Source organism: Pituophis catenifer, unplaced genomic scaffold (assembly GCF_029215685.1).
Source record: "Pituophis catenifer annectens isolate HBS135680 unplaced genomic scaffold, rPitCat1.0.hap2 SCAF_3, whole genome shotgun sequence".
Lineage (NCBI taxonomy): Eukaryota > Metazoa > Chordata > Lepidosauria > Squamata > Colubridae > Pituophis > Pituophis catenifer.
This window is the reverse complement of record NW_027256883.1, coordinates 102644039-102659865: the sequence shown is the minus strand read 5'-3', so window position 1 is coordinate 102659865 and position 15827 is coordinate 102644039. Positions and strand designations below refer to the sequence as shown.

General features: G+C 41.3%; 1 protein-coding gene across 3 annotated transcripts in view; it reads right to left on the bottom strand.

Annotated features, from left to right (window-relative positions):
• CRIP2 (cysteine rich protein 2) overlaps positions 1–15827 on the bottom strand; it is a 151305-nt gene that overhangs the window by 19807 nt on the left and 115671 nt on the right. For 2 of the 3 annotated variants that reach the window (XM_070940868.1, XM_070940870.1), the window contains 2 exons: positions 4582–4676; positions 2555–2612 (listed from right to left, as the gene is read on the bottom strand). In XM_070940868.1, the coding sequence (XP_070796969.1) occupies positions 2555–2612; positions 4582–4676 (153 nt within the window). Of the gene's footprint in view, positions 1–2515; positions 2613–4581; positions 4677–15827 lie in introns of all 3 variants that reach the window. The other variant, XM_070940869.1, reaches the window with a different exon arrangement.

The following is a 15827-nucleotide window of genomic DNA, read 5'->3' as shown; positions in this document are numbered from 1 at the left end:
GGGGTGCGGGGGGGTGCCGCACCCCCCCACACATGCATGCACAACCCCCTCACCCCACACTTGCGTGCATGACCCCTTTGTGCATGCGCACGCGTCTCCTGGCAGAGATCAAAAATCAGCTGGCCGGCAGGAGGCGCACGGGCATGCATGGTGGAACTGACCTGGGTGTCGGCTCGCGTGCCTGCAGAGATGGCTCCGTGTGCCACCTGCGGCATTAGTGCCATAGGTTCGCCATCACGGTCTAGGGGATGTTGAGATTTTTTTTTTCACTCACATACTAATTAAATATGGGAATCAATTTCAAATTGGGGATAATTATGCTAAAATTGTGGTATTGTGTTTTTGTGTATGTCTGAGCATGGTTTATATTTATTAGGTAGTTACAGGTAGTCCTCGATATATGACTGGTCACTTAGCAACTATTCAAAGTTAAGACAGACCCCCCCCTCCCAAAAAGCTACTTTCAACCTGTTTCAAGGTTATGGTCACTGCAGCATTCCTATGGTCATTTGCCCATACTACTAACCACAGGGACATTTTAGCACCCTCCTGCCTATCAGCCATCCATCCCATCCTTCTGTGTCCCCCAAACCCTCCTCCACAACAGTCACCCATCATGCACATACCATTTGAAGATCTCTAGAGATTTGGAACTCCAGAGGGCAGACTACTCCATCTCTCAGCATCCCATGGTTGCATCCTGGAAGCAAATGCAATTTTTAGAGTGGCCATAATTCTTGTGTTGCACAAAATGGCAGCTACTTCCAGGATGTAAGCACATGTCCCAGGGATGGAGTGGTGCACACCACTTCTCGAATGTGGTCTCCATAGTGCTCCAGAAAGATCCAGAGCTTTTTGTAGTGCTGCGGAGATCAGATTAGGAAAGCAGGATGGTCTGCTTCATCCCTGGGTCCCTTTGCCTGTGGCTGCTCAGAAAATGGAGGCTGCTTCTAGAGTTGGAAGGGACCTTAGAGGTCTTTTAGTCCAACCCACTCCTAAAGTAGGAGATCCTATACCATTTCAGATAAATCTTTATCCAATCTCTTCTTAAAAAACTCCAGTGTTGGAACACTCACAACTTCTGGAAGCAAGTCCCACCAATTAATTGTTCTGTCAGGAAATTTCTCCATTGTTCTACGTTGGTTCTCTCTTTGATTAGTTTCCATCCATTGCTTCTTGTCATAAATTCAGGTGCTTTGGAGAATAGGTTGATCCCCTCTTCTTTGTAGCAGCCCTTTTGATATTGAAACACTGCTATCACTTCAGTCCTTCCTTATCACGTCACTTCAGTCCTTTTAATTGAACTAAATATAATTCTTGCAACTGTTCTTCATATGTTTTAGCCTATCTTTGTTGCTTTTCAGTCTCCTAATCATCTTTGTTGCTCTTCTCTGCACTCTTTCTAGAGTCTCAACATTTTTTATATATAATGGCAACCAAAATTCAATGCAATATTCCAAATGTGGTTTTATCAAGGAATTATAAAGAAGTACTAACACTTCATGTGATCTTGATTCTATCCCTCTCTTAATGCAGTCTAGTACTGTGTGATTGTCCACTAGATGCCAAAATCCCTCTCGTAGTTACTAGTGTTGAGCCAGGTATCACCTATTCTATACTTGCAGCAGAAGCTTCCCCAACATGAAGTCCAGAACTCCAGAGATTTTCAAAAGGTAAGTGCACAATAGGTGATGAGCAGGGGTGGGTTCTACTTACCTTTACTACCGGTTTGCAGTGGGGCCGTGCATGTGCACTCACTTCGCTCGCACGCTCTTCTGCGCATGCACAGAAGTGTTTTAGTGACATCGGGGTCGGTGGGCAGAGCCTCCCACTGGTTTTACTACCGGTTCTATAGAACCGGTGCGAACCGGGGGCAACCCACTACTGGTGATGGGGGATGGGTAAGAAGGGGATGGGCTCAGCAGGATGGGAAGCAGTCCCAAGTCCTCAAGGGGTGAGAAGCAGAGCATGGGTTGTGTCTGGGTGAGTGAGGCCTTGGGAGGTCCAGAGCAGAGGGGCTGGATGTCCTGGACCCTTATCCCTGAAGCATCTCATGCTCTGCTTAATGAATGCATCAGAGAGGACACGGGTGGGGGTCATTAAGCAAGGAGATCATGTGGTTGCCTTGCATAACAATTGTCATAACTTACTACCATAATGAACAGGCTCCATTATGGTTCTGAGTCGAGGACTACCTGTAAATGAAATAAATTATTCAGAAGTAATATATTCTCCTTTATTGATAATATTATCTGTATAATATTATATGGGACATTATATAGTATAAGTAATAATATTAAGGTAATTTTTGTCCTGGCCTAGTATTTAAAATGTTCTACTGTTTCTTGATGCGGCCCCAACTCTTTTGTAACATGGTTCCTAGCATAAACTTCAAAAGCTTATGTCCTCACCTCAACCAAGGTTTTGTTATCTCTGCTCTAAATCTGCTAAACCCGAATTGTCAAATACAAGACTAGATTTTAATTCCAACAGAGGAGGTAAACAAGCCAATTGCCTTTTCAATGTTTAAACTGATCTCTGTCCATCACTTCACCTTTTGGTCCAAACAGGATCCCATAGCATGGTTTGTGGCAATATGGCTGTCCATCATGCTGGTAGGAAAAAAATAGAAGATACATTAGTGTAAGTCATGAGATCAGCCCCCTTTCTGCTATAAATTTTCAATGCATTGTTAACTTTTGAACAAAATCAATAGTTTTTGTTCCCATCAATATTTTCAATCACTTTATACCTCAAAGCACATTAAGTATAAATCACCTAGTTTATATAAAGACCTACTCTAGAGGACGTACCCAAAATAAAACTTAGCCCCTAGTATATCTCATACTAAAATATTGACACTTTTTGTTTCAAGGCAATTGCAACATAAGATCACTCTCAGTTCTAGCATTCATAGGAATAAAACTGCAAGCCTTTGACTTAATTAAAAGTTACGTCCATTAATGGCAAGTAGTACATATTGTGCCTGAATGCAAAAGCATCTTTTGGATCCCAAATCTCACTGACTGACAATGCAGAACAATGGTCTAACACCTCTCTGCACCTAGGGACATTTAGTCTTCATTGCTTATACTTTTGGCATACAGTTAGTTGCCCTGCAGCAGCAGCCAAAATCTCTGTATATATAGATCTGTGGTAGCTTTGTGTGTGTGAGAGAGAGAGAGAGGGAGAGGGAGAGGGAGAGAGAGAGAGAGAGGGAGAGAGGGAGGGAGGGAGAGGGAGAGAGAGTGTATAAGAGAGAATAAGAAAGAATAAGAGAGAAATGGTATATATGTAAACATGTATAATCTGGAAAAAGAACAGCTCCAAACGTTTTGGGCATTGGACACTGACATAACCCACTTCTTACCAAGCTAATTTCTAGTGGCAATGCAGCTCTTTGTTCTAAGAACTTCTATGTCCATAATGCAACACATTAGAACTATAAAAAAGTGAAGTCTCCTTTGAATTAATTGATTCTCATCCAAGTAGATCCCTTGGTTTGCCACTATTGTCTTCTCAGATTTTTTTTTAACTTGTAAATTGAACATACAACCCTAGAATTTCATGGTAATCTCCATTCCAAGAAGTAACCATTGTGATTGCTATAAGTTTTTATGATCAGCCCAGATCAACCAGGTACAACACCTGGTTTCTACTCAGAACAGCAGCATATGTTACAGTTTACAAACAAAAACAAACACCTCCAAAATTTCAGTAAGAAAATGTAAAAATCAGACAACATACCATGTTTTTCGGAGTATAAGATGCACCTTAGTTTTTGGGGAGGAAAATAGGGGGGGGGGGGATTGTGCCTACTACTAGCCATTCATCTGGCTAGTCCCAGCACATTAGTTCGCTCACTGGTTTTGAGGTTGGGGCTAGTTGGGGCATCAGCTTCAGCACATTAGTTCGCTCATTGATTTTGAGGTTGGGGCTGGTTGGGGCTGTGCTTCTAAAGCACAGCTGATTGTCAGAGGGAGCAGCAATTAGAAAAGCAAGCAAAGCACGGAAGATTGCTTCGCTCGCATTGGGGCTGAAAAACAGCTTCAAAAGCACAGCTGATCCTCAGAGGAAGCTCCAGTGACTAAAGCAGGCAAAGCACGGAAGGAGTAAGAGAAGGCAGCAGCTGTTCCGGGTAGCCATTTTGGGCCCCACATGGGGTTACATTTGGAGTATAAGACACACCCAAATTTTCAGCCTCTTTACGAGGGAAAATGTGTCTTATACTCCAAAAAATACGGTATATACTTTATACTGTTGTAGATACACCTGTTGATAAAGAATCAGATGTAGATTATATCAAAACATTTGGGAATTACTATCTAAAAGACATCTAGAAGGACCAAAGGATACAGTAAGGAAGAAACATTTGATTATGAAGTAAAATGTACGGAATAATTAATTATAAAGAATCAATATATGGTTTATTTTGTGATATCAAATATTAATGTGAAATGATGCCAAAATCTGCTTCTCTTCCAGATCTTGTTTCATGTCATCTAGGAGCAAAATATGCAAAAGGTTCAGTTCCAAAAACACCAGAAGATAAAACCTGAATCCAACTTAATAGTTCCCTACCTCAGCATGGCTTCCAGGAATAAGAGTCTTCCCACAACGCTCACAACGTAGACAGGGACGGTGCCAATCCTTGCCCAATGAAGTCACCTTCTCAGCTATAATACAGAAGAAAATGCATGTAGTTCAACTTTTTTTATAGGTATAAACCAATATACTCAATTTGGAGTCAAGGGAGTTGTATGTTGTTAAAAATAAGAATCATATTACTTCATCCTTGTCCTCAATGTTGATTCCAAAACCTTCAAAGAATATTACATTCTGAATTGAATATACCGTTGTGGCCAAAATTGTGGAAACCTTTTGGGAAAAGTGTATTTTAGAGATTGATGGCTAATACCACTTTTTTTTGGCATAGTACCATAAAATTATATATCAATGGAAAGATAATTTAATCAAGAATGTAATGCAACGAAGTTTGTTCAATTATCTGTATTCTATGAAATGCTATAGCCAAATAACCAGAAAAAGGAAGCACAACTTGCTTACAGTAGTTTTAAACTGTATTTAAAACTCAACAATATGAGATAGAGAGCATCACCACCAGATGGATTTGTAACTGGCTGACACACCATACTCAACAAGTAGTCCTTAATGATACTACATCTACATGGAGAGAAGTAAGCAGTACGGTACCACAAGGTTTCGTCTTAGGCCCAGTACTATTCAATATCTTCATAAATTACTTAGATGAGGGAATAGAAGGGGAACTCATCAACTTTGCAGATGATACTGAACTGAAAGGAATAGCCAACACCCCAGAACACAAGCTTAGGATCCAAAAAGTCTTAACAGATTTGAACAATGGGCCCTATCCAACAAAATGAAATTTAATGTAGAGAAAAGCAAGGTTTTATACTTGGGCAGGAAAAACCAAAGGTACAAGTACAGATTAGGCAAAACCTGGCTTAAAAACAGAAACTATGAGAGGGACCTTGGAGTAGACAATCTATGAGTAGACAGATTATGATAGGTGTCTGCAACCTTAAACACTCAAATATCCATTTCCCACAGAAAAAAAAAACACTGGGAGCTACAAAACCTGGGTGGGCGTGGCCAACTCCATGTCACTCACTCCCACCCAGTCACATTACCCCCCCAGCCACGCCTACCCAGCAGGTCATTAGGGCAGAGAACCAGTTGTTAAAAAATAAAAAACCACCACACCGGGAAACTCCTCTCTCTCTCTTTCTCTCTCCCCCCTTCTGTATTTTCCCCTCTCTCTCCCCTCTCTCTGTATCTCTTTATGTCTCTCTCTCCCCCTCTCTATCTTGCCCCTCTCTCTGTATCTATCCCCCCCCTTTATCTCTCTCTCTATGTATCTCTCTCTCCCTATCTTCCCCCCTCTCTGGCCGGCTTTGGTGTGGCTGGGGAGCGTGCGCATGAGTGGGAAGACCCTCCTCAAGTGAGTGGCCGGACTTGGCCAAAATGCAGCAAAGGCACATAGGGTGGGCGGCTGTTGACTTGAGGAGGGTTTTCCTGCTCTTGCGCACACTCCCAGCCCTGCCAGAGCCGACAAGAGAAGGAGGAGGGGGAGGAGGAGGGAAGCCTCCGCTGCGGCTTGCGCTTGTTCCTCAGCCAGCCCGAATTTCCCAAAAGTTGACAGGAAGAAAGAAAAGGAGTAGCAAAGAGCCCTAAGGAAAGCTCGCTGGGCTTTCCGAGAGAGTGAGACACAGAGAGAGAGGAGGGGGGTGGGAGACCAGCTGACGGATGAGCATCTTTGGCGAGGGTGCTCCGGCTTTCTCCAAGCCTGACCCCCAGGGTGGGTGTGCGAGGTTCAACAGGGCCAGCTCTCTTTTCCCACTGCTCTGAGCTTCTTAAAGTTCCGGCTGGGTGCTGCGGGCCCATCCCCCTCTCCGTTGTCCCCTCCTCCCGGATCCCATTCCCACTCCGCCAGCCCTCATGTTAGCGAGGCTGGTGTTGGTCACGGCCGGGTCAAGCCAGTTTCTCATGGCGGAGAGCAGGTTGCACGTCTCCCCAAGCAACCGAGGCATGCCCAGCACCAACAAGGGCCGGAAGAAGCTCCAGCAAGAGTGAGGTGCCAGAGAATCAGCCCCAGCTGCTTCTCCATCCCCCGCCATCACCCTTACCTTCTCAGGCCAGGTGAGGAATGATTGGGAGGGGAGGGCAAGGCCAGCCAGTGATGGGACAGGGAGCCGCAACAGAGGGCCCAAAGAGCTGCACGGCTCCGGAGCCACGGGTTGCCGACACTCAGTCTATGAGTAGACAATCACTTAAATATGAGCCACCTGTCAGGTTTTTTCTGAATCTTGAGTCTGTCTTCCAAATTATTACCTATTTCTCTAGTGCAATTGGTCAGCTAGTTGCAAATCTATCTGGTGGTGGTATTGTCTATTTCACATTGTTCTATTTTACCAAGAAGTACGCTGTGGTCTACTTTGGCAAATGTCTTACGGCAGTCTAAGTAAACTATGTCCACAGCATTTCTCTGATCCACTAGTTAAGTCAATTAATCAAAGAAGACAATAAAGCTTGTCTGGCATAATCTGTTTTTGACAAACCTATGTGTCTTCTAGTAATTGTCTTGTTTGTTTCTAGGTGCTCACAGATATGCTGCTTGATTATCTTTTATAGGATTTTCCCAGCTATTGATGTCAGGCTGATTGGTCTGTATTTTCCTGGATCCACTTTTTTTTTTTTTTTGCTTTTTTTAAATTGGAAGCACATTGGCTCTTTTACAATCCTCTTTCCCCAGTGCTCCAGAAGCTTTGAAATAGTTTATTTAGTAGTTCTGAGATCATGTTTGCCAGTTCCTTAAGAACCCTAGTTTAGTCTGGCAAGATGCTGTCTTATTGTGTTTAAGCAAAAAAAAAAAAAGTGAACTTTGTCTGAACTGTTTCACATCATACTTGGGCTTAGCCTGATTTCAATTCTTGGGTATGTATAACGATATTATAACAGACAGCATCTTGCCAGACTTCTTACTTCCCTGAGCCTAAAAGATATATACTGGGAGATTCTAGGGAGTGGCTATCTGAACTCTCTGTTTCCTATCTATCTCCAGGCTGTGTTGCTTCTTGTCTCTCCCCCTACTGTTTTCTGGAATGTGCTCCCTCTGAATCTATGGAACCGAGGAATTTCCTAGGAATTGGACAGAGGCAGCCCTGACATTAGGAAAGATCTTTAATGGTCAACCCGGAGACAGCAGTCTATCGTGTGGACCAAGTATCCAATATCCAACTATGGGAGTGAGCTGGAAGAAACTGCAGCCATGGCCAACTCCCCCTGCAGCCATGGCCAACACCATGCTCGAGATGAGGCAGAATGGCGAGAGGAGCTGGACCTCAATAAGAAGCCTATCAGGCTCAGATTGGCAAGGGACATGGGGCAGAGGGAAGACACCCCCCCCCCAAGGGAAGCCCGGAGGAGTCCATGCTGAATGAGGCTCTGTTCCTGATACAACAGGTTAGGGGGAGTCGAAGGGCCTGGGAAACTCTTGCATAGAGGGGTATCCAAGGTTCCTGTGTCACCCCAGGCCAGGCCATGGATGGAGCTACTATGGTGGGGGTCACACCCACTGACATGAACTGGCACCAATGCAAGCAATGCCACACCTGGCAGCATCTGCTGTGGAAGTCACTCCGTCTATGGCGACCACTCCTCAAAGGTACTGGGCCCCAAAGTTCCCATTCTTGAGGGTGAAGTATGGGGGAGACTCTGAGCAACTAGGGTTCTTCCCTAGGGTGCAAGACTGAAACTACATGCAGGAGTATGGGGCCGAACTAGGGACAGGAGAAGCCCAAATAAGATGGGTAACCATGGCTCTGGAGGGTGCAGACTGAGTGGATGGTCTCTCTCCACAATGATAATGTCCCCCAACTGCGAAACTATGACCATTTATGGCAGGTCTTTGCCAATGGTTTGAGGACCCACTGGCAGAGTGCAAGGCTCGGACCCAGATGAAGACCATTCCCCAAGGGCGATGGTTGACCACATACACCCAGGTGTTCTGAGAGTTGGCATGCCGGCTAGCCACATGGCCTGAAGACATCCACCTTGATTGCTTAACAGATGGCCTCAATGATATCTACCACCCCTGGGTCACCCACGTACCCTACGTCTCCCACACACACTACAACACTGGTATGTCACTGGATGAAGTGGAGATTGACCTCACCAGGGACCGATGCAGGGGGCTAGTGAATGGGGCAAGTCCTTCCCTCCCACACGTAAAAAATACCCAAGGACGACAAAACCCAAACCTAGACTGAGGTCCACAACATGCTTCAGATGTGAGAAGGAGGGGCACTGAGCTGTGGCATGCCAATCCAGCAAGCCCAACCTCAGTGCCAACAACTTCAGGGAACAAGGCAATGAAGCCAACACCAAAGATCCGGGAGACAATGCTAAAAGGAGTGGAGGTGGTAGAGTTCACTCATCCTGGATCTGAAGGGCTGGGAGCTCTGACCAACTCGAGTGAGACTGAAAGCAAAGCCGACGACCCCCTGGTAAGTCGACTTGTGGTCCCTGTAACCATTCCTATAGAACTAGTGGTGCCCTCCTCAGGGACCCAAGGGAAGATGTTGGCTTATTGGACTCGGGCTACACTAGGTATGTGGTTATTGGAGTCATTGAAAAGCTGGGACTGAGACTCAAATGGCTGAGAGTGCCCATAGTGATTTCCAGCTAGATGGGACTGTAGCTGGAGGGAGCCCAGCTCACTTTGTAACTGAAGCAGTAGAGATGAGAATGAGAAAGCATAAAGAGACCTCTGAGTGTCATAGTGGTGCCGGGGATGGAGAGGCCCCTCCTACTTGGACTGTCTTGGCTGCAGAAATGGAATTGGAGAAGAGGGCTTTTAAAGATTTGGCATAAAGTGGCCAAGAAAGAGGAAAAGATCCCAAAGCCTGAACAAAGGGAGCTGGAGACAGCAGCTTGGGAACACCAATAAGTGAGTGCAGAATCCTGAAGGAGTATTGGGATTTACGAGATGTGTTAGAGAGAAATGCTCTGACGCACTCCCGCCCCATTGCCCCACAGACTGCAGTATCGAAATCCTTCCCAGGGCTAAACTCCCGAAGCCTAAACTTTACTCGATGATGCCATGCAAGCTAGGAGAGCTTTGCATCTTTATAGACAAGAACTTCAAATATGGATTTATTCAACCAGCAAGGCCATGAGTGGCAGCCCTGGTATTGTTCCGGGAGAAGATGGGACTCTTTCTTTATGTGTGTGCATAGAAAATGTTTACCCACTGCTCCTGATAAAGGGCATGTTGGTGCATTTAGCCAAAGGAAAAATCTTCACTAAGCTAGACTTGTGGGAACCTTACTACTGGGTTCGGATCAAGGAAGATGATGGCCAGCACCACAGCGGAATGATGCGAGCTTCTGAGGCTCCGGGATGAGCACCAATGTTTCAGCTGTTTTGGGGGTCCATAGTGGACCATAGCCGTCCCGTAGGGATGGGGAAGAAGGGGAGCACAGGCTGGTGTGGACAGGGAAGTTGCAAATTCCCTGTAACGCTGGTGGAGAGCACTCAACTCTGCAGCTGGGAAGACAGCCATTGAGAGCTGTTACAAAGCTGGGGCAGCCATGCGTGAAGAGGAAGAAAGAAGAAAGCAAGGCACATTGTCTGGGTGAGAGTGAAAGTTTTGTCTTGGAAATAAGACTTCTATTTTTAGCATACTCGAGTTTTAAAAAGAGGTACAATTGAAAAAAAATGGCAGAGAGAAAGGGAAGGAAGTGGATATCCGGATACCTCCCCATTTCCGGGCTGGTGGTGAAAACGCAGCGGCCATAAAATAAAAGAAACTTTTTTAAGAAGTATGAAATGATTTGGAAAGTAATGGGATAGCAGATTGGGTAGAGTGATTTTTGGTTGAAATACCGAGAACTTTGGGACTTTTAAAATTTAAAATTACAGTGGAAATATCTAAATCGGATCAAATACACTTAAGATCAGTGGAAGTGAATTACGGAGCTATACAGTGCCATCTAGTGGTGTGAAAAGTTTTTTTCTTTTTTCTCTCTGTATGGATAAACAATGGTGTTAAAAAACAAAGAATGACCTTGAGTAAGGTTTATAAATGATGAAACAGAATGTTGAAGATAAACTGTCTTGTGATTTGTGGGGAGTAAAAGAAGAGAAGTGGAAAAGAAGGGGGGGGGAAAGGCTACCAGCCGAATAACAGATTAAAGACTGTTCTGTTTGACTGCAATTTTTTTTCCTTTTTATATACATTGCCTATTGTCCTATTATTTTTTCATGCTATGTGGATCTAAGATTTTTGGATTTTTCTTTCTTCTAACATTGGAAACGTTGGATTTGTTATTCTTGCATTTTTTTCCCTCTTTTTTATGACTTTTTATTTTTGGTGTCTATATTTTTTTTCTGCTTTTATGGCATTTTTATTTTTGTCTCTTTCCAATTAGATTTTTCTTGGTTGGTTTTTAATGCCTTTCTTTTTTTGGGGCTTGGTAATTTTTTTTTTCATTTTTGTTGTTTTGTGGGGGGAGGTTTTGTTTCTTATCATGGTTTTTTCTTTTCCCCCCCTTTCACGTGGAATATCTTTGTTTGGTTTCTGCAACTATTGTTGCAGAACCTGAAGATTTGTGGTGGTCAAGACAGCAAATGTGGATTATAATTAATTGCGATATTTGGATTACAAATTGTGTGGTTCAAAAGTAAAGACCAAGATGAAGAAATTAACATCACATCTATCATCACCATCAATAACAGCATCGAGTGCCGTGGCACAAAAACCAGCAGATATCGCAATACAGCAAGAGAAAACTAATATAGAATTAAAAATATATATTTCAGGCAATGCATGAAGACCTTAAAGAATAAATAAACAAAGTGGAAGAAGAAGTAAAAGAGTGAAAAAAATGATGGGAAAAAATGAATGGTTGACAGCAGTGGAAAGAAAAAGGTGGAGGAGATGGATTATAGATTTACAATTACAGACAAAAATCAGGAAAAGACAATTATACAGTTGGAAATGGATAAGGCTGATTTTTATCTAAGATCCCAAAATATAGAGGAAGAAAAAGGAGAGAATCTACCAGAAAAAATTGCTGAAGTCATGAAAGAGAGTGCAGAAAAGATAATAAATGGGATAGATGAAATCTACAGAGTGCATACAAGATATGTAATGAGAAATAATTTACCCAGAGAAATACATGTCAGATTCACCCAAAAAACGGTGAGAACAGAGATTTTGCAGCTTATGAGGAACACAACGATAAAATATAAAGATAGAGAGATAGTGGCATTGAAACAAGTTCCAAGAAGGGTGAGAGACTTAAGAAAAGAATTCCAATTCTTGACGAATTAGTTGGTACCAGAAGGAATTTTGGTGAACCTACAAAAACAAAGACACAGATTGGATCCAGTAGAAAAGGCAGAACTATTTTATCAGCAATACATAGAACATCAAGAAGAAGAAAGATTGAGAGAAAAAGGAGGGGCAAGCTGCCAAGAAAAGAAAAAAGAACAATTAAAAGAGACAACCAAGGAACAAGAGGAAAGAGCATTAAGAGAGGGAGCAAGAGTAAAAGAGGCAAGAGAACAAAGAGAAATAAGAACGATTAGATCTATCAAACAAACAAACAAGTAAAAGTGGAAGAAGTAAAAGTAATATCAGTAAATATAAATGGACTAAACTCAGCAATAAAAAGAAGAATATTTAATAAAATAGAAAAATTAAAATTAGAGATTATATGACTACAAGAAGTTCATATTAAGAAACAGCATAAATATTTATTGGCGCAAACAAAATTGGGAACATTATATACAACACTCGCTAGTCAAAGTAAAAGAGGGGTAGCACTATACATTAAAAAAAACAATCCAATCTAAAAAAAATTTTGAAGATGAGGAAGGAAGGATATTAATAGTTGAAATAAATATGAATAAAAAAAAAATGTTGTTAGTGGCAATATAAGCCCCGAATGACAATCAAGAAGAATACTATGTGAAGTTGCATAAAAAAATAATGGAATATGAATATGAAGAGATATGTATATTAGGGGATTTTTAAATCCACAAAACTGAATTGGAAGTTAAGACAGACACTTCCAAAAACTTTTTTCACAATAGACTTAAGTATACAAGATGCTTGGAGACGAAATTACCCAAAAGAAAAGCAATACACATATTATTCAAATAGACATTTGTCGTGATCAAGAATAGACATGATGTGGATGTCAAAAGAATTAATAGCTAAAATACAAAAGATTGATATTGAAACTAATGTATGGGCAGACCACAATCTATAAAATTTTTGCATCAATTATGGCTAAAAGATTAATGAAACTTTTAAATGAGTTTATACATTTGGACCAAAATGGTTTTTTACCAAAAAGGCAAATTAGAGTCAATATGCAAATTATATTAAATACATTAGAGTATTATGAAACATACTCAGAGAAGCAAATAGTGTTGCTGTTTTTAGATGCACAGAAGGCACTTGACTATGTGAATTGGCAATTTATGATAACACAGTTAAAAACGATGGACTTTGGGGATAGATTTATAAGTATGATCATAACTATATATAAAGATCAATCGGCAAAGGTGATGGTCAATGGTGAAATGACAAGAAAAGTAGATATTAGAAAAGGAACAAGGCAAGGATACCCTCTATCTCCATTATTATTTATATTGACATTAGAAGCTTTAAATAGAAAAGTGAGACAGGAAAAGGATATAAAAGGAATGAAAATTTAAAAAGAATATAAATTGCAAGCATTTGCAGATGATTTGGTGTTTATTATGGAGGATCCAATAGAGACAGTACCAAAACTGCTGGAACGAAGAATATGGAAAAGTAGCAAGATTGAAAATTAATAAGGACAAGACAAGAATGTTAGTTGAAAATATGAGAGAAAATAAAAAAAGGGAGATAATGGAGAAACTGGACATTCAAATTGTGAAGAAAGTTAAATACCTGGGCATTCATCTGACTTCAAGATGTGCAACTCTCAAGGAAGATAATTATTATAAACTAAAAAAAAATTGAGATAGATTTGGAGAAATGGAGAAATCAGTATTTATAATTAATGGGAAGAGTAGCATTAATAAAGATGAACATATTACCAAAACTGTTATTTCTATTTCAAACTATACCAATAAAATTGGAGAAAAATTACTTTGAAGATTTGAAGAGAATAACATGGAAATATGTGTGGCAAGGAAAAAGAGCAAGAATCAACATAAAAATGCTCCAAGATGCAAGATCTAGAGATCTAGAGGTGGACTACCAAACTGGAAATTGTATTACCAAGCGGCAGCATTAACATGGATTAAAGAATGGATTCTATTGAGGAATATAATACTATTGATGCTGGAGGGACATGATTTACAACTAGGTTGGCATGCTTTCCTATGGTATGGGAAACAAAGGATACACGGATATTTCCAGAGACATTATGTAAGAAATGGTTGATTATCAGTGTGGGAAAGAGTGAAAGAAAAACATTATTTGAAAATACCAATGTGGCTTTCCACAATAGAAGCTTTGACATATCAAAATATTGTTAATATGGGGAATATTGTTAGATACAAGGATATTTTAACAGAATGGGGAGAACTAAAACAAAGGCAAGAATTAGAGAGTCAAGGGATTGAGAGAGATTGGTATACAAGATTGCAAATACAATCAAGGTTTGAAGCAGATCGTAGACAATATGGTTTTAACTTGGGGAAATCAGAATTGGATGAGATATTGATTGAAACAGATGAAAAAATGATTAAGAAATTATATAATTATTTATTGTGGATTAGATTAGAAGATGAAGAAGTAAAAGAAACAATGATAGCATGGGCAAAAATTTTTGGATATACTATTGAACTAGAGAAATGGCAACAGCTATGGGAAAGAAATGATAAATTAACAATGACAACAGCTTATAAAGAAAACCTGTATAAGATGTTTTATAGATGGCATATGCCACCAGAAAGATTAGCTAAGATGTTTAAAGATAAATCAGCCAAATGTTGGAAATGTCATCAATTGCTGGGATCGTATTATCATATGTGGTGGTTGTGCAAAGAAGCAAAGTACTATTGGGTTAAAATACAGACATGATTAGAGGGAATGCTGCAGCAACATATAGAATTAAGACCAGAGATATTTCTATTGGGAATATTACCGGAGAAATAGAGTAAAGAAGATACATATTTATATATATAACTTTTATTTGCAGTCACAGACCAAAATACAAATATAATTACAAAAGAACATGGGAAAAATAACATCATAAACAATTGGCCACCAGAAGCCTTGGCTGAGAGGAATTATAGCGTTCTCCTCTAATAGCTACAGCTCTAAAAAAAATTTAGAAACCTGAAAAGTAATATGTGAGGAGCCATCCCCTAAACAATATAAGGTCAAATCACTAGCATTGGATCCAGAGAGATCTGTTTCTAGGAGAGACAGTAATTTAGTCCTGCCTGCGTTATACATAGGGCAGTATAAAAGAACATGCTCCACAGTTTCAACTTCAGCTCTATCACAGGGGCATAACCGCTCACTTATCAGGAGCCTCTTAAATCATCCGTCCAGCAATGCTGAGGGCAAGACGTTGAAACGAGCAAGGGAGAAGACTCTTCTATACTTAGGGATGGTTAAAGTATAAAAATATGAGGCCATCCTCAGTCCATAATTGTTAAATTGGCTGAAGATCAGAGGGGAACAGGTTTTGTTAGCACTAGCTCTTAGATATTGCAAGTCTATGTCCACAAGCCGTCGGACTACCCTAGATTGGGGCGTCCTTAAGACCATAGTCTCCCAAGGATCCCCCGAAAAGCCTAGCAGGTGGAGTTTCTTCGTCAGCTCCCTCTCCCATCGAGAAGTATAGGAGTCAGCTAACACCAGGGAGAGGTAGCTACCAGGGACTGTCAAAAAGAGCGCCCTAAACCACCATTTAAAGGTGTTAATCCACGCCATGCATTCGACTGATCGAATGCCCAATTCCAGGTACATCGGAGCAAAGCCAACACAGGGAGCGAGACCCAAAAGTTTCCTAAAAAAACAGCCTGAGTTCTTTCAATACACTCCTTGAAGCCCCATATCCATATAGGAATTCCGTAAAGTGTTTGGGCCAAGGTTTTGGCTTTGTAAATACGCAGAGCAGAAGGAATAAACTGGCCTCCTTGGGTATAGAAAAATCTTAGAATCTGCTGATGGCTACAGGAGGCTGAATTCAGCACCTGAGTTCGATGTCTAGTCCAAGCACCGGTGTTCTGAAAATGGATACCTAAATACTTAAAATGGAAAACCT